This window comes from Brienomyrus brachyistius, chromosome 20 (assembly GCF_023856365.1).
Source record: "Brienomyrus brachyistius isolate T26 chromosome 20, BBRACH_0.4, whole genome shotgun sequence".
In the NCBI taxonomy this organism is placed as follows: Eukaryota; Metazoa; Chordata; class Actinopteri; order Osteoglossiformes; family Mormyridae; genus Brienomyrus; species Brienomyrus brachyistius.
Window position 1 is genome coordinate 6,927,190 of NC_064552.1, and position 25,347 is coordinate 6,952,536.

The 25,347-nt window shown below is 38.6% G+C and overlaps 1 protein-coding gene across 1 annotated transcript in view; it reads left to right on the forward strand.

Annotated features, from left to right (window-relative positions):
* Positions 1–25,125, forward strand: part of sorcs3 (sortilin related VPS10 domain containing receptor 3) — a 164,348-nt gene extending 139,223 nt beyond the window's left edge. Inside the window, exons 14-27 of the mRNA XM_048987200.1 lie at positions 8–115; positions 319–436; positions 1,325–1,458; positions 5,164–5,277; positions 5,476–5,647; positions 11,343–11,529; positions 11,787–11,920; positions 12,021–12,144; positions 12,567–12,679; positions 19,712–19,843; positions 19,951–20,050; positions 23,510–23,615; positions 23,962–24,122; positions 25,021–25,125. Of these exons, the coding sequence (XP_048843157.1) occupies positions 8–115; positions 319–436; positions 1,325–1,458; positions 5,164–5,277; positions 5,476–5,647; positions 11,343–11,529; positions 11,787–11,920; positions 12,021–12,144; positions 12,567–12,679; positions 19,712–19,843; positions 19,951–20,050; positions 23,510–23,615; positions 23,962–24,122; positions 25,021–25,079 (1,762 nt within the window). The 3' untranslated portion in view covers positions 25,080–25,125. The remainder of the gene's footprint in view (positions 1–7; positions 116–318; positions 437–1,324; positions 1,459–5,163; positions 5,278–5,475; positions 5,648–11,342; positions 11,530–11,786; positions 11,921–12,020; positions 12,145–12,566; positions 12,680–19,711; positions 19,844–19,950; positions 20,051–23,509; positions 23,616–23,961; positions 24,123–25,020) is intronic.
* The last annotated feature ends 222 nt before the right edge of the window (positions 25,126–25,347 follow it).

Below are 25,347 nucleotides of genomic sequence, written 5' to 3' on the forward strand. Positions count from 1 at the left end.
CTAACAGGATCAGCTTTGATGAAGGCAGACAGTGGATTCGACATGGCTTTTCTTTGGTGCCGCTCTTTGTGGATGGAATTTTAGTAGAGCCAGGAACAGAAAATCAGATAATGACGTATGTAGCCAGCTAGGATATAAAATTCTAGAGCTGCTTTTCATAAAAGGCGTAATGATGAAACATGTTATTTTGTGTGTAATTTTATATAATAACATAACAGATAATGTTCATTATGATTTGGTGTCGTAAAATCTGTAACAGATGATGGCTTTAGATAAGTAGCTATTATTTGTTTTAATTTTTAATATTTATATCCAAAGGTTTTTCGGGCACTTTAGTCATCATTCTGAATGGCAGCTTATAAAAATCGACTATAAATCCATCTTCACTAAAAGATGCACTGAAGGGGACTACCAGACGTGGCATTTGCACAACCAGGTAATATGATGAATTTAATGGACAGATCGTACAAAAGAAGAAGTTTGCATTCAGAATGAAATTATATTTTTAATAAATTTCTTATTTAGTGACTTGCATAGTTCACCAGTTTGACCTAGACTACGCATATCCACTCATACGTGTTTATTACCAGTTTGATCTAGACTACGCATATCCATCCATCCATCCATCCATCCATTTTCCAAACCGCTTATCCTATTGGGTTGCGGGGGGTCCGGAGCCTATCCCAGAAGCAATGGGCACGAGGCAGGGAACAACCCAGGATGGGGGACTAGCCCATCGCAGGGCACACTCACACACCATTCAATTTATGGGCAATTTAGCGACTCCAATTAGCCTCAGCATGTTTTTGGACTGTGGGGGGAAACCGGAGTACCCGGAGGAAACCCCACGATGACACGGGGAGAACATGCAAACTCCACACACATGTGACCCAGGCGGAGACTCGAACCCAGGTCCCAGAGGTGTGAGGCAACAGTGCTAACCACTGCACCACCATGCCACCCCACTACACATATCCATTTATATGTATTTATTTCCAGTTTGACCTAGACTACGCATATCCATTCATATGTAATTATTACCAGTTTGATATAGACTACGCATAACCATTCATATGTATTTATTACCAGTTTGATCTAGACTACGCATAACCATTCATATGTGTTTATTACCAGTTTGACCTAGACTACGCATATCCATTCATATGTATTTATTACCAGTTTGATCTAGACTACGCATATCCATTCACATGTATTTATTACCAATTTGATCTAGACTACGCATATCCACTCATATGTATTTATTACCAGTTTGACCTAGACTACGCATATCCACTCATATATATTTTTTGTTGTATTTCGAAAGGGTGAACCTTGTGTAATGGGAGAAAAACAAATCTATATGAAGCGTAGACCAGGCAACCGATGCATGCTGGGAAAAGACTACTCCAGAATACTATCAGCTGAACCTTGCATCTGTAGAACCTATGATTTTGAATGGTAAGTCCCCACAAGTAACGTAAAGGAAAAGGTAAAATAAATGTGAGATAAAATAATAGAGCTTTTATTCTTTCATTTTTTAAATTATTGTGATTCTTTTCAAGTGTGCTGTTATGGAATCAGCTTGAGCCCACCTTCTTTGAAGTATGAGGAAGACTTGTAAGATTACCAGATAGTCCCTTACATTACATTTATTTATATAGCAGATGCTTTTGTCCAGAAAAGTACAAGTGATGATCAAAGAGCCAGTTCAGATACTGTCCCTGGAGCAATTGGGGTTAAGGGCCTTGCTGAAGGCCCCAACAATGACAACACTCCCCAGCCGAAAGATTTGAACTGTCAGCCTTCTGATCTCAGACACTGAGTCTTATCCCACAGAGTCAGATACTGCCCATTCATAATCCATAACTTTTAATGCACATTATAGAGGATATCAGAACAGGGCCCATAAAACGGTGTCTGCTTTTAAAACTATATGCTAACTAGGACAAATTAGCTTGTTTGATCTTCTGAAACAGATGACAAGTTGATCAAATAGAGGCTGAAATATACATACACCATCATCATTATGCATATTGATTTTCGTTTGCAATACGGCTAACAAATTGACATAAGCTGCTAAGTGGGAATGACTGCAGAATGCTGAAGACAAACAGCTTGAGCAAAGCAAGCTGTTAATACGTTTCTTATATATCATATTTATGTATATTTTATGTTTGTAGCTTTGACTAGTTCATAGTAGCTTTGACTCCGCCCCATGAAAAATATTTTATTTTAGTTAAGCATGTTATTAATCACTACATAATATTGTGTTGTTTGCTAATAATCAATTAAATAAAATCAAATAAAAAATTACAAAAATTTATTTTTTTGCACAACCCATATAATCTAAAGCTTTATACATGTATCTTTAAAACATTATATATGTTGAACTTGTTACATTGGGTCAGACTGAACACCTACAATTAAGACTGGACAGAAAACCCAAATGCTTTATTAACTATATTAACTGCTAAGCAGCGGAATAATCAGTGCATCCCAGCAGTGAGCAAACAGACATTGTGAGTCAGGTCATTGTCTGCCAAGCAAGCCTGGTGTTTTGCCCGTTCCTTTCCCAGCTATAGGAAAATGTTGCTGACAGTACTTGGGCCCCTGACAGACAAGGCCGTCCCTGTTCAAGGCTGCTCAGCAGGTTGGGACTCTGCCTGTTATCAGAAGGTCGCCAGTTCAGATCCTGTGGTTGGCTGAATGGTCTCACCGTTAGTCCTTTGATCAAGGCCCTTAACCCTTCCAATTGCTCCAGAGATGGTCTGACATTGCCTTCTCGAAATGTGTCGTTTTGGAGGAAATCAGCGTCTGTTAAATACCTGTAAATACAACTCTTATATTGCATTGTCTTTCATTTCTTTGCTATCTCCTTCCTGACTCCCTACCCCCCACAAGCGCAACACGAGAATTTCATAAAATGTCATAAAACTTGCACTCTTCTCAAGAATGAAACAATGAATGCATTTATATTAATTAATCTGCCTGTCTTACTGCTTTAAAAATTGCTAGCTTTTTAGTGCAAATTAAATAAATAAACATATTTTACTAGTAAGTTCAATCCACCCATCTATCACTCACTTTTCCTTAAAAGGGTTGCTGTCAATGTAACTTCAAAATGTTGGATTTTTGCAAAATAATTAATTTGATGAACAGAACACAAAGCTGTCTTCAAGTACATATTTCTAGTGCATGCAGATGCTTTGCTGATGCCGATTGTGGGTTCAAAAAGCAGAGGATGAATTTCTGCATCTGTGTTAATACTGTGCAAGATGACACACTACTATGAATGAGAGATTAAAGATTTTACTAATTCTGTATTATTATGCAAATGGTTCAAACGAACGCCTGAAATAGCTGCGAATTCGGGACAGTACTTCAATATTTTGATTGTAATGGTGTTTGTACAAGGTCAAACAGCATGTGCAGAACTCCATTAGCTCCCAGAAGAGGTTGTTTTTATTGACATTTTCAGGAGACAATGATATATTCAATGAGTTGATTTATGTATGAGTCAGTCTGCAACCTTTGATGCAAACATGGACGTGTGCAACATTGATTTACTTTTGTTGTTAACAGTTTTAGTACCTATAATGTTTTAGAATTAACTTGCATGAAAAAAAAAGTTCTTATTTTGTTCTACAATTATGTAGAGCTGTGAATATATTGCTGGAGTGGAAGGTAGTCAGAAGGCAGGTGTAAAGACTTGGGATCAGAGAAAGAAAGGAAATTATTACAAAATCAGGACACATTTGTCCAAAGCCAGGCTCAAGTAAGAACACAGCATAAGGATGGCCCCCCCCTTTTTAAAAAAATGACTATTAAAATACGAGGAAAATATTGCAAACTTAAAGCGTTACTTTCGAAACAGCTGAACAGGTACACACCTCATCTCCAAACCCACCAAAACCGATCCTTGTCTAACCTCAAAGAGGCAGACGACTGTAGCAGGGTCACCTGAATTCCGTTACCTGGAGCATTTTTGGCCTGGGCATGGTAATCAGTAGTGATGGGGTTGCAGTAGATCAGTATTCTCAGCAACCACCTTTCATTGCTCTACGTTTCCTACAGGCTCACACAAACAGTACATTTCCCTATACACTAACTCTAGGTCTTACTCATACTGATGGAAGCAAAAAAATACTTCATTATTTAATTGGGAATATGTAAGATTATTCAGAAGGAGATATATTGAATTTTCACAGCTACCTGCTTATGGCTTGGCTTGCCTCTTGACCTAATAACATAAGGCACTCTTAATTATATGAAGAAGAAATTGCTAACAAAAAAATATATGAACTGTGCACAGTGAAAGTACCTAACAGAATAAATATTTCTTCCTAGTGTTCTGAGATAAACAGGCATTCACAGCACTTTGTCCAAAACCCTAATGAGATAATGGATGGCCAGTGGGCTGCTTAATTGTCAGCCTGTGCCACTGACTGCAACTATCAGCATTAGTCTTTAGTGGCGTAACGAAAGATTGATTCGGAAATTTACAAGCATCTACAATATGGCAGTGAAAAATAATAATGTCTTGTGTAGATGAAAAAAAAGAGCATTTCAAATATATTTTTGCTTATAATGTAAGACTTCAGTACGTGTTAAATAGATCTAAAATGTATCCATACAGAACCAAACTGAATTGGATTGATTTATTGTGTTTTTTTCTGTATTGTATCTTAGACCTTGTTGTGTAGGTGCATTTCATATTGTCAGAGGGGGAGTGAAACACTCCTACCAAGAACTGAACTTCTGTTGAAACAGGACTGTCACATATTTCTATTTTATCTAAGAAGGCCAGAGGTAGACCCCGGAAGGCCTGTCAGTCCTCTGCAGGGCACGTGCACACAGGCAGTCTTACACTTTGCAATTTGGATAGACCAGTTAGCGTAACTGCATGACTTTGGACTGTGGGTGGAATCCAGGCTACAGGGAGCCAAGGATGGAAAGTACAAATTCTTGATATGAAAAGAAGGTCTGGGATTCAAGTCCCCAACCCTGGAAATCTGCAGTGACAGGAGAAAAAGCCAGTGCCCCCCCCCCCAAGTATTTTAATCAATGGATAACAACAACAACAACAACAACAACAACAATAATAATAATAATAGCAAAACAATAATAATAATAATAATAATGGTCTTTCATTTTCTTTTGCAGTGATTACGGATTTGAAAGCCATGGGGATGGAAAATGTCTGCCGGCATTTTGGTTCAATCCTTCCACAGTGACCAAAAGCTGTAGCTACGGGAGGAACTACCTCAACAGCACTGGGTTAGAATTCTTCTCATCTACATTATTACCCTTTGTTCTCTATCACCTCAGTGATAGAAGAATTCTTTGGTTTTTTTTCCCATTGGGTGAACAATCCCAATAGCATTATTATACTTTGGGCAGAGTGAAATACTTCTTTTTAACAAGCTAATGCACTGAACAAAAACATAAATGGTATATTCCCTGTCCATTGGCCAGATACCGGAAAGTAGTATCCAATAACTGTACAAAGGGAGTGAAGGAAATATATACAGCCAAGAAGCAGGAGTGCCCTAACACAGCTCCCAGAGGCCTTCAGCTGATCACTAACGACGGGAAGTTGACAGCTATCCTCGGCGCCAACGTTACGTTCCTTATACATCTTGAAGAGGTGAGTTTGCGGGCCATTCGTTTTACTCGGAACTTAATTACTCAGCGCCACAGATAAGTCACACAGCTTTGTGTACAGCAACAGCACTACTGCAAGACTCAGTAATAAAATATATAATATAATCTCATTATATTAGGTTATTGCCAAGCTGCAGATTACAAATCTATAATAGCAAAATGAACTATGTGCGAAAACGTTGACATCTCAAAAGACTGAGACTCTTAGCTAGGGAAAACTCGGCGAGAAGGAAAAAGTAAATCAAATAAAAATAACAATGAAAAAAAAATCTTTTAGTAGCTTCAAATGAAACTCAACATTTAAACCTGAAACACAGGTTATTAAAGAGATGGCAACATAACTACTTAAATTACACTGTATGCTGGTTTATGTTCGTCATATAAACAAGTGACCTACTGTGCAGGTCACAGAATTTTACTGTGAGTGGCAATTAAAAAGGAAAAAAAGGATTCACAACCAGACAGAACAATCTTGAATGTCCCTTTTAATTATATAGATCAGAGGCAAGAAAATATATAGAAATCACATGGTGTTCTAACTGACATATTATCAGAAATCCACCTCTGCATGGCATAAAGACATTCTCTTCAGAATTTTCTCTTGATTTTTGACATTTACTGAATGGTAAATGAAGTTAAATTATGCAATCACCTGTGCTGTATGACATTTCCGTATGAAAAAAGGTGAGAGGTGAAATTTCACAGACAAAGAAGACGTGTGTGCTGTTGTAAAACAACATAAGCTTTAAATGCATTAATTTTGCATAGATATTGAATTTGTTACTTTTTGACCCATTATTGCATTACTGATTAATGGTTGCTTAATAAGTTATGAAATAATAAGTTAAAAATTTTGTTACAAAATCCCACAGTTAATACCTACCACTGCAGGTAGATGTCAGAAAGTTTGATAAATGACATTAAATTGCAATTTTGCAAGTTTTGTACACTTACTTTATATTGCACTAAAAGAATCTTCAGTTGCACATCTTTGTGCATGAGAATATTTAGGCCCAATGAACAAAAAATCAGCCTTCTACTGTAGTACAGTATTTAATATACACTAATAAATTTGCAGGTAATTATATAATCATCTTGCACAGATTAATGTCCTTAGAATTGGCTGTACAAGGCCTGCACCATGAAAATCGGTTTCTAAGTGCAGAGCTTCAAATTAGCTGAATAGATTCCTACTTCATTGTTTTAATTAATTAATATAGTCATGTACTGTTCAGGGGGCGGCATGGTGGTGCAGTGGTTAGCACTGTCGCCTCACACCTCTGGGACCCAGGTTCGAGTCTCCGCCTGGGTCACATGTGTGCGGAGTTTGCATGTTCTCCCCATGTCGTCGTGGGGTTTCCTCCGGGTACTCCGGTTTCCCCCCACGGTCCAAAAACATGCTGAGGCTAATTGGAGTTGCTAGATTGCCCATAGGTGTGCATGTGTGAGTGAATGGTGTGTGAGTGTGCCCTGTGATGGGCTGGCCCCCCATCCTGGGTTGTTCCCTGCCTCGTGCCCATTGCTTCCGGGATAGGCTCCGGACCCCCCGCGACCCAATAGGATAAGCGGTTTGGAAAATGGATGGATGGATGGATGGATGTACTGTTCATTTTGATGGACTTGCTTCCCGCCTTTGGTGACCACAGACTTGTGCCCAAAGTCTGTAACAGTCTGTACCCCCTCCCTCCCAACAACAAGGACAAGTATAAGCAGTTAGAAGATGGATGGAGGGGTGGCATGGTGGTGCAGTGGTTAGCACTGTTGCCTCTCACCTCTGGGACCCAGGTGCGAGTCTTCACCTGGGTTACATGTATGTGGAGTTTGCATGTTCTCCCCATGTCATCATGGGGTTTAGAGTTACTAAATTGCCCATAGGAGTGCGTGTGTGCATGAATGGTGTGTGAGTGTGCCCTGCGATGGGCTGGCCCCCCATCCTGGGTTGTTCCCTGCCTCATGCCCATTGCTTCCGGGATAGGCTCCGGACCCCCCACGACCCAGTAGGATAAGCGGTTTGGAAAATGGATGGATGTATGGATGTAAGAATTTTCATTCTGGTGCTGTGCACATTGTCTTTTCTTAAAAATCAGACAAACTAATTACTCTAATTACTTATTGCAATTAGTCATTGGGAATAGAAAATAGTGTTTTTTGACTTCCATTATGAGTGTCGTCTCCAAGGTGTGCAGGTTCACTCTCACCTGAGATTCAAAAGCCCTATAAAGGAAGTTTTTGGGGAGACCTTCCTTTGACCCTGGAAGGAGTAATGGTGCAGAATATTTCCAGGGCACACTGTTCCCATATGATGTGGCAGCAGTCTGCTTTAGATTCAGGGGAATATGTTTCAGTGATATTACAATATCACTCAGGCAGAGGTCTTTCATCATGCTTTGAGGTGTGTGTTTCCCTCTCTGGGTTCCTTCGTGGCAAAGTTGTCATATTACTGTGTGATGAGTTGAGGAAATGAGACCCCATTCCTTTCATTAAGAAAGGAATTCTCAGATATGAAAAAACGATGGGGGAGAGGAGGGCGGAGACGAAGAATCCTTGTGGAAGTGGACTTATGCATTTGGAAATCCTCCAGTTGAATTCAACTTTAATTTATATTCATGAAGCTTGATATGGTGGTATTCCTTGGGTGGGGAGAATGGTGCTAAATATTTAATATGCTGTTAGGATTAAGAAGGGCAGTTTTAGAAAATTTTGCTAAGCAAGGCATAGAAAATAACTGGCCACTGTTGTCTTATGGTTGTTTGCAAACATGAGACTAAGGCGCATGGCATTTATGTTTCATGTGCTGTATACAAACAAATTTGTACCATGACAAAATGAGGGTGGAGCGCAGAAGAACCTAAGAATTCCAGGCCTTGTTGTGTCTAAGAAGCCCCCCCCCCCCCAACAAGCAACATTACCGTTGTCTGAAATAACATTGTTCAGGTCAGTGTATTGTCTCAGTACTGGAACCTTCTGCTCCTCAGACCTTTTTCATCAGGATGGCACTATCTGCATGCTGTCATGACAGTTAAATACTCTACACTGAAGTTAGTCAGGAGCTACACCTCCCTGTTCAAGAATAAGGAATCAGGAGATACTGTCCGCTTCACATGGCATGGTGCAGGTGGAAATGAGCGGGGTTCCAAGAGACACAGGGGTTTAGTGACAAAACTGATCCAAACGGGGAAAGCACAAAATAAAGGACCATGAGTGGTCAAAAATAGACAGGGGAAGAAATAAAGAATGAACTGAAAACCATAGAATAATCACAACTACCAAACTAAGCAAAACGGAGACAAAGACTGGGCAATAGAACAGGGTAACACACACAGTAACAATGACACAAGCACAAACTCATTGATTCACTAAGGAACTGAACACAGGCAAGTATTTATACACAGGAACACCAGGGCAAACACCAAGGAACAGGTGCAAAGCATAATCATATTAACAAATCAGAAAGGACTCGAGACAACAAGGAAGAGGTGGGGCAGATTACAATTAAACGATTGAACGAGCATGAAACTAAGGAACGTCAAAATACACCAAAACTGGAACGAGCATAACACAGAAAGCTGAATACACTCCAAGCTAGCCTCAGAGCCAGAACTTGCAGGTTCTCAGTCTACGAGCCACATATTCATCCCATTGAGCCATGCAGGAGGCTGGGGAATAGGGATAGTACACTGGGGCGGAAGGACAAGAGACAGGATGGAGAAAAGGATGACCAGTGCCACCTGCTGGCCAAATGGGGAGGAGACACGAAGAACAGGGTAGGATGGGCACTAACCCTGACAGCTACTAATACCTTGTTATCGTTAGTGTCCCTCAAAGATGTGCTGAAGTTAAACAAATGGCTTGAGACCAGAGGTGTCAAACTGAAGTCCTGGAGGGTCAGAGCCCTGTGTAGCTTAGTTCTTTCCCTGTTCCACCACAAATGATACAGCTCAAGAGCTGTCTGGTAATTAGCACAAGGAGTTGAATCAGTTGTATTAAATAAGGGGAAACCCAAAATATGCAGGGCTCTAGCCTCCCAGGAGTGGAGTTTGACACCCTGCTCTATAGCTTATAATACAATTGTTTAAACCTGATTATGAGATTTATTGAAAAATTAAGAAAAAAAGAAAACAAAAAAAGTGAAGTCAAATCAGCTTAGCCTTGCAGGCTCATTTAGTGCTTCCTGATTACAGATCTGTTTAGCAAGTAGCCCTAACAGCCATTGGAATGCTTAATGGGATGATTGATTTTTAAATATTAAAAAAATTCTTAAAGCACAAAGAGATGTAAAAAATCCATGATTCCATCCATATTCTGGTCGCTTATCGAATACAGGGATGTGGGGGATATGCAAGACGATAGACCATGTTGTGTAACGTAGGTAATATATAATAGTACCAATATGCAGTAGTATAGTATAGTATTTCATCACTACTGCCATTACAACAAACTTTTCCTAAATAGTTAATTCAAAATGGTGTGGGATGAAATGAAATACATGCTGTTGTGTTTTAAGAAAACTTTTAAGTGCATTGGTGATACAGTGAGCATGATAATCACATTTGTTATGAAAACCTGAAATGCTACCTAAATATACACTGACAATACATCATTTCCTCCTAGAGTATAAAGAATAAATGTTTCTGAAACCAACTGCAAAACAACAAGAATGACAAACAACTACATGATAGCCACAGAATAATACCAGTTTATGCTCTTGACTTTTTTCCCCTCGTACAGTGTTATGTTTCTCCTACGTTCTCTACAGTCACTTTATGCTTAAATTTTCTATGCAAGGAGGCATATATCTCATAGCCATCCAGTGAATTTGTGCATATTTTCACATTCCACAGCACTCAAAAGCAAACCAAATGTCTCAAAAAAATTATGTTTGCATTCGTAATAATGCATTACCGCTTTTCACAACTAAAGCTGCATTTCAAATATCACAAATGTACTGGTCTGGAGGGAGATCTTGGATTTGCAAGCTGGGTCAGATAACCCCAAATTTGAACGCTGCCATCACTATTGGCTACTGCCTTTCAATCTAAAGCTACTAACTGCCAGATGTAGACCCAAAGGAGCCTGCAATTTGCATGGGTCCATGGATTCATTTGCAGGGGCAGATCATAAGGTGAAAAATATGCAGCCGATTGTGTCTATTCATTTTGTCGTCTGTCATTTCTATGCATGGATTCTGCATCTGAATCCTGCATTATCCCGTATCCTGTTTTTTTCCGCATTGTGTGACATCAAACAAAAGATACACTTAATTATCTGAACATGTTGTTTTGTATTTCAGTTTAATTTGCAAGCTGACACTAATCATAAATGTTATTAATCGCAGTCACATGAAACTTTTTAATTAGGAGCCTAATGCACTAATGCACTACCAGTTTTTTTTTTTACTTTAATATTATGTACATGCGTCTAGGGGAAATTGTCACAGTGCGGTTGAGTCGTAATCCGAAATATTCCATCCAGCTGGCTTCAGCAGTAGAATGATCACCTCAGAAAGCAAATGTCAGAAAGTTACACTAGTATGACTGCAATAACAAGAAGTACTAGACGTGTGTTGTGAAAGGAACGATGTCCAAATGATCAAGTAATAATGAAAACATTCAGCAAATTTCTTACAGCGGTGAAAAGGGTAAAACCTTGTGCGTATAACTTCTTCTGTCTGCCCACAGGGTGATTCTATGAGAACAAACATTCAGTTGGATTTTGGGGATGGCATAGCGGTGTCCTACTCAAACCTTACCTGGACTAAGGATGGAATAAAACATCTTTACAAAAGTGCCGGAATCTTTCGAGTTACTGCACTTGCAGAAAACAACCTTGGGCTTGACAGCACTACACTTTACTTACACATTAGCTGTAAGTAAAACAGATCACCTTGTTACGATGGCATATTCTTACCGCACATTAACAGGCGAAGTTTTGAAATCTCACTTATTGTCACTAAATGGGTTTTGGGTTAATAATAAGAATGGTATACCTAGTGCATTTTGTCTACAAACACAGGCAATAATTATACACAATCAAAACCATAATTGAGCATCTTGATTTGCCATGACATATAAATAGTTAGGTTCATTGTACAAATTTATAATGATGTGTGTGATGTTTTTCAGGTCCTGTAGAACATGTCCATCTCTTAGCTCCATTTGTTGCAATTAGGAATAAGGAGGTCAACCTCACTGCCGGCGTCTGGCCTAGCTATCCTAGAACCGTAACCTACTTCTGGTGGTTCTGGAACAGTACTGAGGTAATGTCTAAGTGCTGGGTCAAATTTATCTTCCTGTAAACGTAAACAAATGTGAATGTACTTATACTCGTGCTTTACCAATTTCTTTTGTTCGTTGTAGCCAATAGTGACCTTGGAAGGAAGCATTTCCTATACTTTTGCAGCAGAGGGAATGAATACTGTTACAGTCCAGGTGTCTTCTGGGAATATAATATTACAGGATACAAGAACAATAGCAGTACAAGGTAAATAGTAGTTATTATTGTTAATTTTCTTTGTTTTTATATTGATACCCTTTGAATTGTTTTTACCCAGAGTTATAACCTTTGAAAAGAATAAAAAGGAATATTCATTGAATCACTGTTTATAATTCACATATTTTGCCCTGTCGTGACAAAAGTATTATCATTCCCCCTTTTAATGCTTTTAGAACTTTTATGCCAACATTAAATTTAATTGAAAAATGCATTTGTTTTTCAGAGTAATGTACTAGTTTGTTAAATATTCAAGATAGGACTATGCTGTCGTCTTGTTATTTTAAAAGCAAGGCATTCATCTTTTTAACTAATAGACTGTTCACCTGTAGAGAAAGTATCATGGAGCTGAGGTCTTGAAATATTTCAATGGAAGAATTATTAAAAGATGGCCATTTCCTGTGTTTTCACAGAGTTCTTCAAATCACTCCTTTTATCTTTCTCCCCTAATCTGGATGAGTACAACCCAAACATTCCTGAGTGGAGGCAGGACGTAGGAAGAGTGATTAAGAAGGCCCTTCTGCAGGCAAGTGTGGATGAAAAAGAGAGAGAGCAGTGAGGATATCTGTGGTTCATATAAAAGCTTAGTATTACTAATTTGTTCATTTTAGAATTCACCGACCAATAAAACAGTTGGTAAATTAATATCCTAATACATTTGGCAGCCACTTCCTAGATGCAAATAGTAAATCCTTATTAAGACTGTGCTCTCTTCATTTATTTTTGTATTTGTTTGGTTGTTTTTGCAAAAGATTAGTGAACAGAACAAACTGGCCAGTTTAAGGTATATAGATTGCATGAGGACTATATAGTGCTTGCAGATATGAGGTTATTATATAATATTAGCAGTCAGTGTCATACACTCTTAAAAAAAGCGTAAAAATTCTTACCTTTGCTTGTCACTGGGGCTGTACCCTCAAGGGTCTGCCAGTGGCACCTTGGCGATAGGTAGCTCTACCCCTTTTAACTCTGAGGAACATTTCTGTACCAATGATTGGACGTTAATGCTGTTTGTACCTTTGGGATGTTACTCCAAGTCCATTTCTGTACCTTTAAACATACAATTACAAGGGTACAGCCCTAGTGACAAGCACAGGTATAATGTTTTACTTAGAGTGCATACATTTCTTAGAATTATAGTCTGACAGGTAAGTTGACTGGCAGGTAGCCTACTTGACCAAATTATCAAATTAGATACTTTAGTTTATCTAATTTGATTGTTATTGCTTTGTTCCGGTGCTTAGACTGAGCTTGCAATGCACTGTACTGCAGGCAAATGCCCAAGTGGCCAAACACCCACTGTTTGCATTGTGCAGAGCTGCCTATTTATACAGCTTGTGCAAGAGCATGAGGTCTGTCTTTTCAAAGGACCCCTAACATGCAGGGGTTTAAGGGGTAAAGAGATGCAGGTGCGAAAACAATACTTAGCAGCATAAAGGAAAGCAAACGAAGATAGTTTAAGTATTATCCTTAGCAAACGGAAGAACAAACAGGAGAAAGATGTGTTAACGGCCAAGCAGAATACGAAACAAAGTACCGGTGGCTCTTTTTGGGCTACATGTAAACGAGTTCTTTCCTCACTGGAATTCCTCTACTTTCTGCTTTTGTGTTGTCACCAGACCAATTGAAGGATAATTGGTCAGGCGGCCTATTTCTTACTGTGACATTCTGTGACATTCATACTGTGGAATCCTGGAGGGACCAGCCATTTTCTGAGCACTCACCTCATTCCCCCACTAGCTGGGTAGGGTAGCTGCCCTCAGAGGTGTTGGCTAGCGATCATATAGTCTTATACGCAATTTTTGACATTCTTGATCGACATCACACTGCATGAAAGTCAGAATGCTGATATGTTATTACAAATAAATAAGTTAAACATGTTTTGCAAAAACAGGACTCGCTAAAAGAGCGACTATTATCTTGTAAACGTAATCTTAGAGCCTAAAACAAGTCCACAGAGAAAGAAAAAAAAATCATATATACACCCTGACTTGAATGAAAAGTTGAATAGAAGAATTCAGTGTATTAGGTCTTGAAACATCGTGTCTCCAAGAAGGATTTTCCAACAAAAAAAATATTGATTTATTTCTTAAGATCAAAGAACTGCTGGCAGACAGATGCAAGGTAATTAAGACTTAGTGCTGAAGGGATGCTGAGCACTGTAATGTTGGTGCTCCTGATATACGAGTCATTCTCCAGAAAGCATAATATGCAACAGTATAATCACATTAAATGTCACATAAAACTGGACAATTAATGACGGTTATTAAAGCATTCCGCTTAAGAGGTGTTAGTAGTTGCTGGTTCTCTGAGCTCTGATGTCTACAAATTTATGTTTTACAAATACAGCTCATTTCTGGGTTTTTCTTTCAGGTTTATTAAAATCCGTAACAAGCAGTGTGTTTTGAAAGAGCTGTCATCTGTTGTGCTGTGGGTGGGATTACAGCGCACCATCAAAACTACATTTTATAGCCTCTTTCATGTAGTGAATTATATGGAAAGCGTTTGCTACGGCACGAAAACAGAACATTTGACAAACAGATTTTCCATGTGCCGCTGACTTTCGGAATAAATTAGGAGCCCGTTGTACAGTACAGCTATGTTTCAAGTTTTGCCGTAAAAATGTAAATGGCATCTGACAGAAAAGTGACTAAGCAATTTTTTTAAATTATATAAAAGTTTCATGCTTTTGTTATAAATAGATCAGGGCACAGCATTTACAGATTAGTACATTATGAATATATGACAAAAGAGGCTCATTTCATATTAATAACATGTATTCTTTTACAGAACATGCCTCCAGAAAATAGTTTAGGTGGAAAACATCACAAGAATTGCATAGTTGTACTGAAACACTTTACATTCTCTCCTTGGGCTGACTTTCCAAAAGAAACGTTTTACTGATTTGTACAAAGCAATATTTCAGAAAAGTTAGAACTAAATATTTACAGTCTACAGAAGGACCTCCCCTGGCAATTGAACTAGTAACCTTCATGTTCATGTCCTTAACTGCTAGGAACTTTCTGTCCTTGCCTTATGTAATGGTATAAATAAATGAAAGAAAAAAAACAGGTATCGAACTGATACAATGTAATGTTTAGTAGAAATAAAGGTGTATTACTTTTTATCATAAATAACATGATTTAATGCAATAACTCACAATGCAGTTATTTTATATGGACAAAACTGTATAAATATTTTTGTGTTGTATTGTCCATCCATTATTTTTTATAACCAACGTGTCCTATCCATTTCAAATACTTAAAATATGGATGTTTAAATGAAGGAAGACTAATTAAAATAAGTGTTCCAAGTAATGAAATATATCCTGTTGTGAATAGAGTTACCGTATATTTTCTATATACTGTATATTATAAAAATCTTGCATATTCAATATGAGCAGCCATTATATAGAGTACACAACATAAACAGTATATGCAACAAAAAAAGTAAAATAATATATATATATATATATATATATATATATATATATATATATATATATCCCCGCGACCCAATAGGATAAGCGGTTTGGAAAATAAATGGATGGATATATATATATATTTCTGGGTAGTGGGGCATGATTTTTTTAAATACATGCACACAAGCAATGCAGACATGCAGATTTGTACATATTCTTTTGTTTTCCATTCTCAGTGGCTTGTAGCAGAGGAAGGACTATCTCGTGCTTTTTAGTCTTTTAAGTTATGTATATTACCCAGAGAGTTTGTTGCTGGCTTTTTAGATGAAAAAAGAAAACATTCACTCACAGTCCACTTTCACAGTTTCCAGTGTCTTGTCATTCCGTCCTTGAGCTAAGTCGTTTTTCCCAGAATTTGTACCAGGGCCTAGGACATTATCCATTTCTGATGCCACAAACAGTTCAATACTGGACTACCCAGTCGAGCATCTCAGCACTCAGAAGGGGGAAGCAAGAGCCCCTCATTGCATGTCAACTGCAGTAACAGGAGACTTTGTGCATCCTTACTGAGGATTAAGCCATCCTCTTGTAACTGACCTTTCCTCCTGCACTACTCTACATTTGGCAGGAGGGAAACCTGCAGCATTTTGGATAAGTGGAGAGCTGGTGTGACTGCTAACGTTGTTGTCCAAAGAAGCACAGGTGGCAGACCATAGTGGGATGATCCATGTGTGGGTGGACAATGACATTCTGAGAAGAGTGGTGTTTGAGGATGTGGGTTTTTCAGTGGAGGAACACAGTAAGAGAATAGGTTTTGTAGATGCCCATTCGCCTTCAGCCAGCAGCCCCTTGACCCCTCCGGCAGGCAATGCTTTAAGAGTTGATTGGTGATGAAAATTTGTGTGGTGCTAGAACAGATCACTATTAGTTTATCTAAAGCTCATCTTTTTACGACAGATGCTACCAACCCCCCTCCTAATGCAGCAGTAGTCATGTTAGCGTAAACTATTAGCATAAACTTGCATTTTCGCTATATTTAAGACAATAAGCAGAAATGTGTGTCTGTTCTAGACCAGGATTCTCAATCTTTTTTGCACCACAGCCCAATTTTTACCATGTCAGCTCAGTCGCAACCCTATATCAAGTATAAGTTTAAATTAACGCTACGATCAAGCACGCAGTGCAGCCTGCAATTTATGCCAATCAATGCCTATCATACAAATCAGATTGGATGTGCCAGTGAATTTTAAATTAAGCATCTGTGATTTGGCCTCTTGGATTGGATGAGTGTTCTCTAGTTTTACGATAAGCATTTGCAGACCCAAGACCGGTTTTCACAGGTGAATTCTAGGATTTGGGCTGGGAAATCTGATCGGGGATCAGCATAGGAGCTTGCTGGCGTTAAAATGCTTACATTTTCAACTCTGCCTCGCGACCCTTTCAGAACTTGTCGCGACCAAAATTTCAGTTGAGACTCATAGGTTGTGAATCGCTATTCTAGCTTCCTATTACCTGCACTATAGATTATCTTGAAGACCTTATTCAAAGGCTACGGAACTGTAAGCTTTTGGGGGGGCTCTGTGCAGTTCTCAGGTAGTATGTTTACATGCACGCTAAGAAAATGTAAATACTGTGTTAGCCCGACTAGAACTGAACTTTTGAAGTACATATAAACATGTCTGCCCGACTGAAATCATACTAAATCCTAAATCCATACTAAATACATTTCTTATACTCAGAATAGGACACCTAAATAATGCGATTGGGACTCGATTTACTCCTGCAGATATACTTTCAATCGTACTTAAACTGGCCTAGGTGTCCTGCGCATGCATCTCAGTTTTCTGCCCCGGGCTTTGGCCTGGAAGTTACAGAAGAAGCTTGGAGCATAGCAGTGGACATACAGCACACTGTTAAGCTGTCCAGTTCACTGCTCATCTACAGGGTGCTTATCCACCACACCAACACTTCAAGGTGTTGGTTTTCCATTGCCGTAAAAACTGGTACCAAATGACATCACGATGCGAGGCAGGGTGTTTTGTGCAAAAAATGGCTGTAGTAGGACTCGAGAACACGAGATATTAATACCTACATCGTATGTTATGCACATTCAATTCGTACATCGCCAATCAGCCAGATTAAGATCAGCTTTTTCTTACCTTCAATTTGGAAGGAAGGGATATTATAGCGCAGAGAGTTTAAGCTTTGCTAAAACAAAAACCTAGTGAATTTGAATTATTATTCTTTTTCAAGATTTATCTAGTATGTTTAAAAATCAGTTTAATGTTTTCCTCCACTGCATATGTTCTCTGGGACGATCATAATCATTTTCATCCTGCCTGTTTAAATCACTCCTAGATGGGTTTGTGAGAAATTTATGTCGAACTTTTTTTGTTTCATAAGGGCCCCAATAATTATTACAACAAAATCACATTGCAACATTTGAAGATTTTCTAGCATCGTGTCATAGTATATTATACAAAATACATAATTTTTTTTTGTTATGCTATCTGATCTTTTTGTGTCCGTTCTTTTGACCAGATCGCAATTAAAGCTTGTGTCACTTCATTTGTCTACGCATCCATTATTACTAATTTTATTACTTTTTATGTCTTTGACGTAATAGGTCAACCGGAAAAAGCCCAATACTAACAGGCTGAAAGGAGACATAACGCTACTTATTGTAGCAGAGTCAAACATACTTCGGCCAATAAATTGATTCCCCTCCTGTGCATGTGTACTGGGACAAGGACGGCAGTCCGATTAAACGGCGAAGTCGAGCTCGACTTAGCTGTGCATGTACATGTACTGAATGAGCGAGGCAAAATCAGCCATTGGGTAGAGAGAGGTTTTGTATCTGGAATCTGTTTTGGGGTCGATTAATTGCTAATTAGCAATTGATTTTGAAGTTCATGACCTTGGTCAGCCTCCCTATGAAGTATAGTCAAAATGTGGCTCCTGTTTAAATGCAGTGGACAGAGACATGTAAGTTTGCATACAGAGCTTTAAGGCGGCACTCTGTTTGGCATCGGGGGGGGGGGGGGGGGGGCAGGGTGGGTGAGAGAGGGCACCGTATCACCCTGGGAAGGTGACTTAGGTGACTGTGCAAGTTCAGCTAACTTGTTTTTTCCCCAATTGATCCTTGTTTTTCTTAGTTTTATATACAAGTGTGCATTCCTTCCGTCGCCCCAGGAGGCCCCAAGGGGAATGTGTCAGTCCCCATCACTCATACTATCAGCTCTTCCATTCTGTTTTCCCACCCATGCAAAAAATAGCATGTGTTTGTTCCTGACTATAATTTTTTCCCCCTATTTTTGCTATGCATCTTAACTTTTCCCCCATTATGAAATAGGGAAACGTCTACAATAATGTCTGGATTGGCTTTACCAGCTTCCTCCTGTGTTACATGGTTGTGTTCTCAAGCTGGTTTAGAAATCCAGCAAAGTAAAATAATAAAACCACACTTATGCTCTATTAAGTTCTGTCAAGGTAATGATTTTAAGTAACATACAATTTGTCTTGACCTTATAATTGGTTATTCTTTCTCATTCCACAGACCTGATTTATATTATGATTTTAGTGACAAGTACTAATCCAGAAAAGTGATGTTATCTTGTTAAGGTACAGCTTATGATACCTGTAAAACACAGATTTGGGGAGCATATGTCATGTATACGCGAGACCTGCAGCTTTTTTTATGTATGTGGTTCAGTAGCTGCTTCTTATCTGTGTTGATTTTTAGAGCAACTTTTTTTCCTGGCTTTTATATTATATTATTTCATTTTGTTTTCCTTTGTCTGGGCTTCTACTTGACTTTCCTTTTGCAAGTAACTGGAAAAACTAGTGTGACCATCAAAGATTTCAGAAAATTGAAAAACACAGAAATATAAAGAAAATATACCGTAATACCTGTGATAGTTAAGGTCATTCATATTAGGCAGAAACATTGCATAGCAAACATATTTAAGCATGTTTTGTGAAACTTCAGGATGTAGCCGACAGATAAAAAACTTAATTAGCTTAAAGTTATTGATAAAAAATTAACTTGTTTTCTACTAGAAACGTGCAATTAGATTAAATATCTGATAGACATTTATTGCATCCATTGTTAAATGTTCTTTTGCCATTTTACTGAAGGTGGCTGACATTCCGGAAGAGCAACTCCTGGTAGCTGTATTTCCCGGTTTGCCAACCGCGGCGGAACTGTTCATTCTGCCGCGCAAAAACTATTCCGAAGGAAGGAAAAAAAGTGAAGAGGACTTGGATCATGTGAGCAGCGATTTATGACCTTTGTTACCCGCCAGCAAAGATTTTGTAGATGTAAAGGAGCCTTTTCTGTTTTTATTGCTATGATATGTACCTTGTTTCTTCAACAGATATCGGCAATTCTAGTCAGTGCACTTAATCAGAATTTGGTTGAGTTCGAACTGAAGCCTGGCGTTCGAGTCATTGTTTACATCACACAGTTAACTTTAGGTAAGACACTGATTATTTTACTTGCCATTTATATCAATATCCGTAAGTGTGTTTTCACAGTATTCAATGTTTTTTTTCGGTTTATTTGGTAATTACCAATTCTGAGGATGTTTTACTACGAAACCTGTTTTTTTAGCCTTCAGTTAAATTTCGTAAAATTATAGAATTCGCTACAAAGTACTAAAACATTTCTGTCCGCTCCTGTGCACAATTAGCTGATGCAAATATGAACTATACTGTAGTACAATAAAAAGTGCATCATTGTTATTTATTAAATTTTTTTCTTTTTAGTTTTCCTCATTCTATTCTACTGTGCAGCATTTTGATACTTTATGATATCTAACGGTACTTTATGTGCGCTATTGTTTGTGTGTGTGAGATATTGATTTACAATATGTGAAACATTATTGAACCATTATTGGCTGATCTCCATATTAGACATTTTTGTCCTAGAACTTTAACATTATGATTAACGGCAATGAGTGTCCTTGGTAAAATAAAGAAATGGCATTAAAATAGATTTAAGACTTAGCTTGGGATAAACCAAGATTTATGGGCGGTCAGAGTCTGTGTAGCCTGAATAGCAGCAGCACCAGATGTTTGTCTGGTCAAGTTCTGATGCCTTACAGTATATCAGGGCATCAAATTCCAGTCCTGGAGGGCCAGAGCCCTGTGTAGCTTAGTTCTTTCCCTGTTCCCCCACTAATGATTCAGCTCAAGAGCTACGTAGTAATTAGCATGAGGTGCAAAGAGTTGAATCAGGTGTGTTAAATGAAGAGAAAGCCAAAAATGTGCAGGGCCCCGGTCCCCCAGGATTGCAGTTTGATACCCCTGCCCTACATGGTAATCTAAGCCCTGACTAGCTTAGTTATGTGACTTTTTTATATGCGATTTTAATATGGTACACTTTTTGTCAAATTCAGCACATTTTTAATTGTTTGCTATGGGTGTGCACTGAAACAAACCCACTGTTCCCCGGCTCTGTAAACAGGAAAAAAAAAACAAAGTGGCTCTGAATGAGCCACACGGTTCCAGCAAATCAGCAACAGAGGGCATTCCCAGGGGGGCAGATTGAGGAAGCTCATTGGTTAGAGTATTTCCTCTCACCTTCTCCCCTCCCCTGGTTCTATGCCCCCTACCTTTGTCACATAATCTACCTTTAATGAAGCTGCACAATACCCTGCTTTGGAAAGAGATTTTCCCCCAAAAAATCTATGTAACCAATGGTGTGTGAGTGTGCCCTGTGATGGGCTGGCCCCCCATCCTGGGTTGTTCCCTGCCTCGTGCCCATTGCTTCCGGGATAGGCTCCGTACCCCCCGCGACCCAGTAGGATAAGCGGTTTGGAAAATGGATGGATGGAAAACTATGGAACCAGACAGATAAGACAAATAAATAACAAAAGTTGCATCAATTTATAGAGCAGAGTATTTCAGCTGATGTGTCATAACCTTGTTCAAAAAGCAAGGCCCCCTTGGGACCTTTGTGCCACAAATCCTGGTCACAACCCATTATGCTACCTGCCTCCAACCCACCAGTCAATTACCCAACATCTGGCTTAATGAGAAGATAACATTCGACAGCTTAATGTGAGAATCAAATAGTAAGCAATTCCATGAGGCGACAAAAAACACTGTATGCCGCACAGCCAACATAAATGGGTTTTAAGGCTTGATGTGAATTTAAAGGTATGAAAGGCCAGAGTCCATCAGGGCAGTGTGATGTCGTTTAAGAAAAAGCAATAAGACCTAAAAGCTGTCATGTGGTCGGAAAGTAGGAGTTTGGTGTCAACAGTCACTTTGTGATTCTTGGGGTCAGTGTGCTGGTCTCAGAGGTAATGGGAAAGGCCTGCAAAGGAGGTGACTTGAGTAGGTAGAGAAGATTGGATTTTGAGGGGTTTATTTTCAGCGGGTGGGCAGTTGTCTAGTTCTGGATGGTTGTGAGGCACTCAAAGATACAAGGAGAGGCAGAAATAAGAAGTTGGTAGGGAGAGACAAGTCTTGCCGTTATCGTAGCATTTCAGAGGGAAGCCACAACAACAGAACCTGGAAAATGCAAATATAAATACAACTGGCTGAGACATTATCGCTATCGTGACAGTGGTTAGCAATGCCTATCCCGGGGGAGTCTTTATTAATCTATCATGGAGCAGTTTTAAATGTGGGGAGACAAGCAATTCACACCCGTGCCTGTGAGATCTAGACATGTAAGTGTGGCAGGGGAGCTTAACGGTTATCCACTATTTTTTCAAGTGAATCTGACCGTAAGGTCATACAAAATCATAAAGCAATATAAGTATAATTGCATATATATATATATATATAAATGGAAGTAAATCCACCATCCACCATTCATTGCAGTGTCTATACGTATGTGTATGAGTATATATATTGCATCCACACACACACACACACACACACACACTGTTTCTGAGCAGTCTAAATATATTAATAAAGAATGTGTCACCCCTCTGTTTGGCAAGCTTCAGAACACATGCAGTCAGTAGTCAGTATAATTGCATAGTGCCTTCAGTTGGCAGATCCTTAAATAGACAGGGGGTCAACCACGAGTATTAACTTCTGAAATATGTGCTTCTGGACCTGACTGATTTATTGCCGTCACCCCCCCCCTCCCCCCACCCTCAGCAGGAAGGACTTTAATGTTTTATAAAGGTCACTGCCGTCACATGTTGTCTTGTAGGGACACTTCACAGTGAAGCGAGTTCCATTCACCTCATTAACCCACAATTCCAGAACATGATATTTTCGCTAGCAAAAAGTATGCATGATTCTTGTGGTTTTGTGGTGATATAGCATGTTTAAATGTATTCTGCCACTGTCTTAATTAACATGAAGGAAAATCCTGTCAATAATTTTGAATTATTGCATTAACTGAATTTGTTCTAGTTATTACTAGTGCTTTTTATATTAATATTTCGGACCTTAATTAGCCGTTGTTTTATGTATCCGGGGCATTGCATCCTCCTTCGAAACAAAATATTTATGTTTATGTTTTTTGCCCAGCAGTCATGTTGTTTTTATTAAAACAAAACTTTGCGAAAACCCTAAAACTGCTCTTTCAACCAGTGAAGGTGAGGAATGTTACTTCTCAGCTGGTGCAATTGTAACTCTAAAATGAACAAACATTTCCACTTATTAAAATGCTACAGGTTTGCCATTCTATTAATGGGTTCAGCTAAGCAGATTATTTGCAGATATATCGACTACATCGACTGAAAAAAATATTTCCGAACACGGATGATATATAAATATATGGTTAATAGTTGGTTAAAATATTTTCTTGCATTTTTAGAATAACATTAAGTATAACATATAGAAAAGCAAAAGCAAATGACGCATAACAAGAATTCAGGAGTAGATGATTTCCGGATGTAGTGTTTTTTGTTTTATAGCATTGAAATTAGATTTCTATTCATGCAAATTTGTATTTTTTATTTTCAGCTCCGCTGGTTGACTCCAGCCAGAGAAACAGCAGCTCTGCTATGCTGATGCTTCTTTCAGTCGTGTTCCTGGGTTTAGCTGTTTTTTTAATCTACAAGTTCAAAAGGTAAAAGCATTTTCCTTGTCATGACAGTTGCATACAGCTCACTGTCTAGTCCTACTCTGCAAAATGCATAATTCTCTACTTGTTTCTTTTTTTGTCCTGCTCATGGTTTGGCAAACAGAGACTATATCAGTCTACAAAGTGTGAATTGTATATAAACTCCTTTGACTAAATGTACTGTTCTAAGCTAGAAGGACAAAACTGTGCATAAACTACACTAGTCAGCATGATCGACATCTGGAAAAGTACATTTAACATAAATATTGCCATGAATCACACAAACCTGTTACAGTGTTTCTATCCCTTTCATTTTTCTTTGCATCATTTGTGTTTTTCTATTCTTTGTAAGAAAAATTCCATGGCTAAACATATATGCTGAGGTTAACCACGAGAAAGAGCAGGAGATGATTGGCTCTGTCAGCCAAAGTGACAGCACACCGAAAATAACACTTAGCGAGTTCTCCACTCCCAAGGAGCTGAAGGAGAAAGAACTGGATGCAAGGATTAAAGGTAAGTGTTGTATGTGAGATGCGAAGGAGTTGCACGGTAAAACACTCAGTGAAGTAGTTTGCCGGAAAAGGAAGCATTATTGAAATAAAAGTTTCAATAAAAGAGTCTGTTGGGCTGTACTGAGAAAGAAGTGGGGATTTTATGATGAAATAAATGGACAATTTTCCTCTTCATCAGGTATCACTACACATAAAATTACTAAAATAAATATCTTTAAATGCCTTTGTGAATGCTTGATTAGCATATATTGCTCAAAAGTACAATTAGGCTAAGCCCAGTAGGTTGCTTATTGCTTTAACGCTTTTGGGTGGGAATTCATGTTTGTTGTTAAAGTGGTTTTTGATCATATATCTCAGAAAACTGAAAACACAATATCCATGCTGTAAACTAGACAAGTGCACATTTCTGGAGTGTTTCCTGGTTTTATTAACTGTAACTCTGGAGAATAAGTGCTAATCATATTTAATAACTGATTTTAAGTTGACATGGTGAATTTAAACAATAAAAGAGTAGTTACTTTTTACAGTTAAAAAAATAGTCCAATTTAGAAAACCTAGGGACCTTGCCTAAGAAAAGTGGTTGGCAGATGGAAGGATGGATGGATGGAATTTGAAGAATGTGATCTGACAATGGAAAGGCTGCATACAGTAATTGTACATATGCAAAGTCTCTTACCAGAAATCATGACCCGGTTACTCAAGATAATACAGACCTTGTAGTGAGCATTTCCATGTAGGACCTACTTCCTTTCTGCCGAAGATGATAACATCTTTAAAATGTATAAGCAGATTGATGGCAACTTTCAACCAACTGAGAACTTCATACCTTGCACCTGTTTCAGAATGATAATGGTCTAATATACTTCATTCTGCCTTTATGTTTGTCTTTTTTTTACCAGGAGGAATTGGGATTGTCAGTGAGAGCACAAGGGAGATTCCAAACTGCACTAGTGTTTAAATGAAAAAGAAAGTTACACATTGTACAGGAGTAGTGGAAACTGGGGGGCGGGGGGGGGGGGGGGGGTACTTATTTTGTAATTCTGAAGGTTCATGTTAATAGTTTTGTAAGGACCTCATTTATACAGATTTGCATGGATGTCTTGTTTTATAAGATTTATGCGGTCAATCTAAATCTGCTTAACAAGGCATTTTAAGAAAGTTTCCCATTCATGTTTATGTAAAAGTTTGCAGAAGCTGTACACATGGAAATTGTTAGTGTATTTACT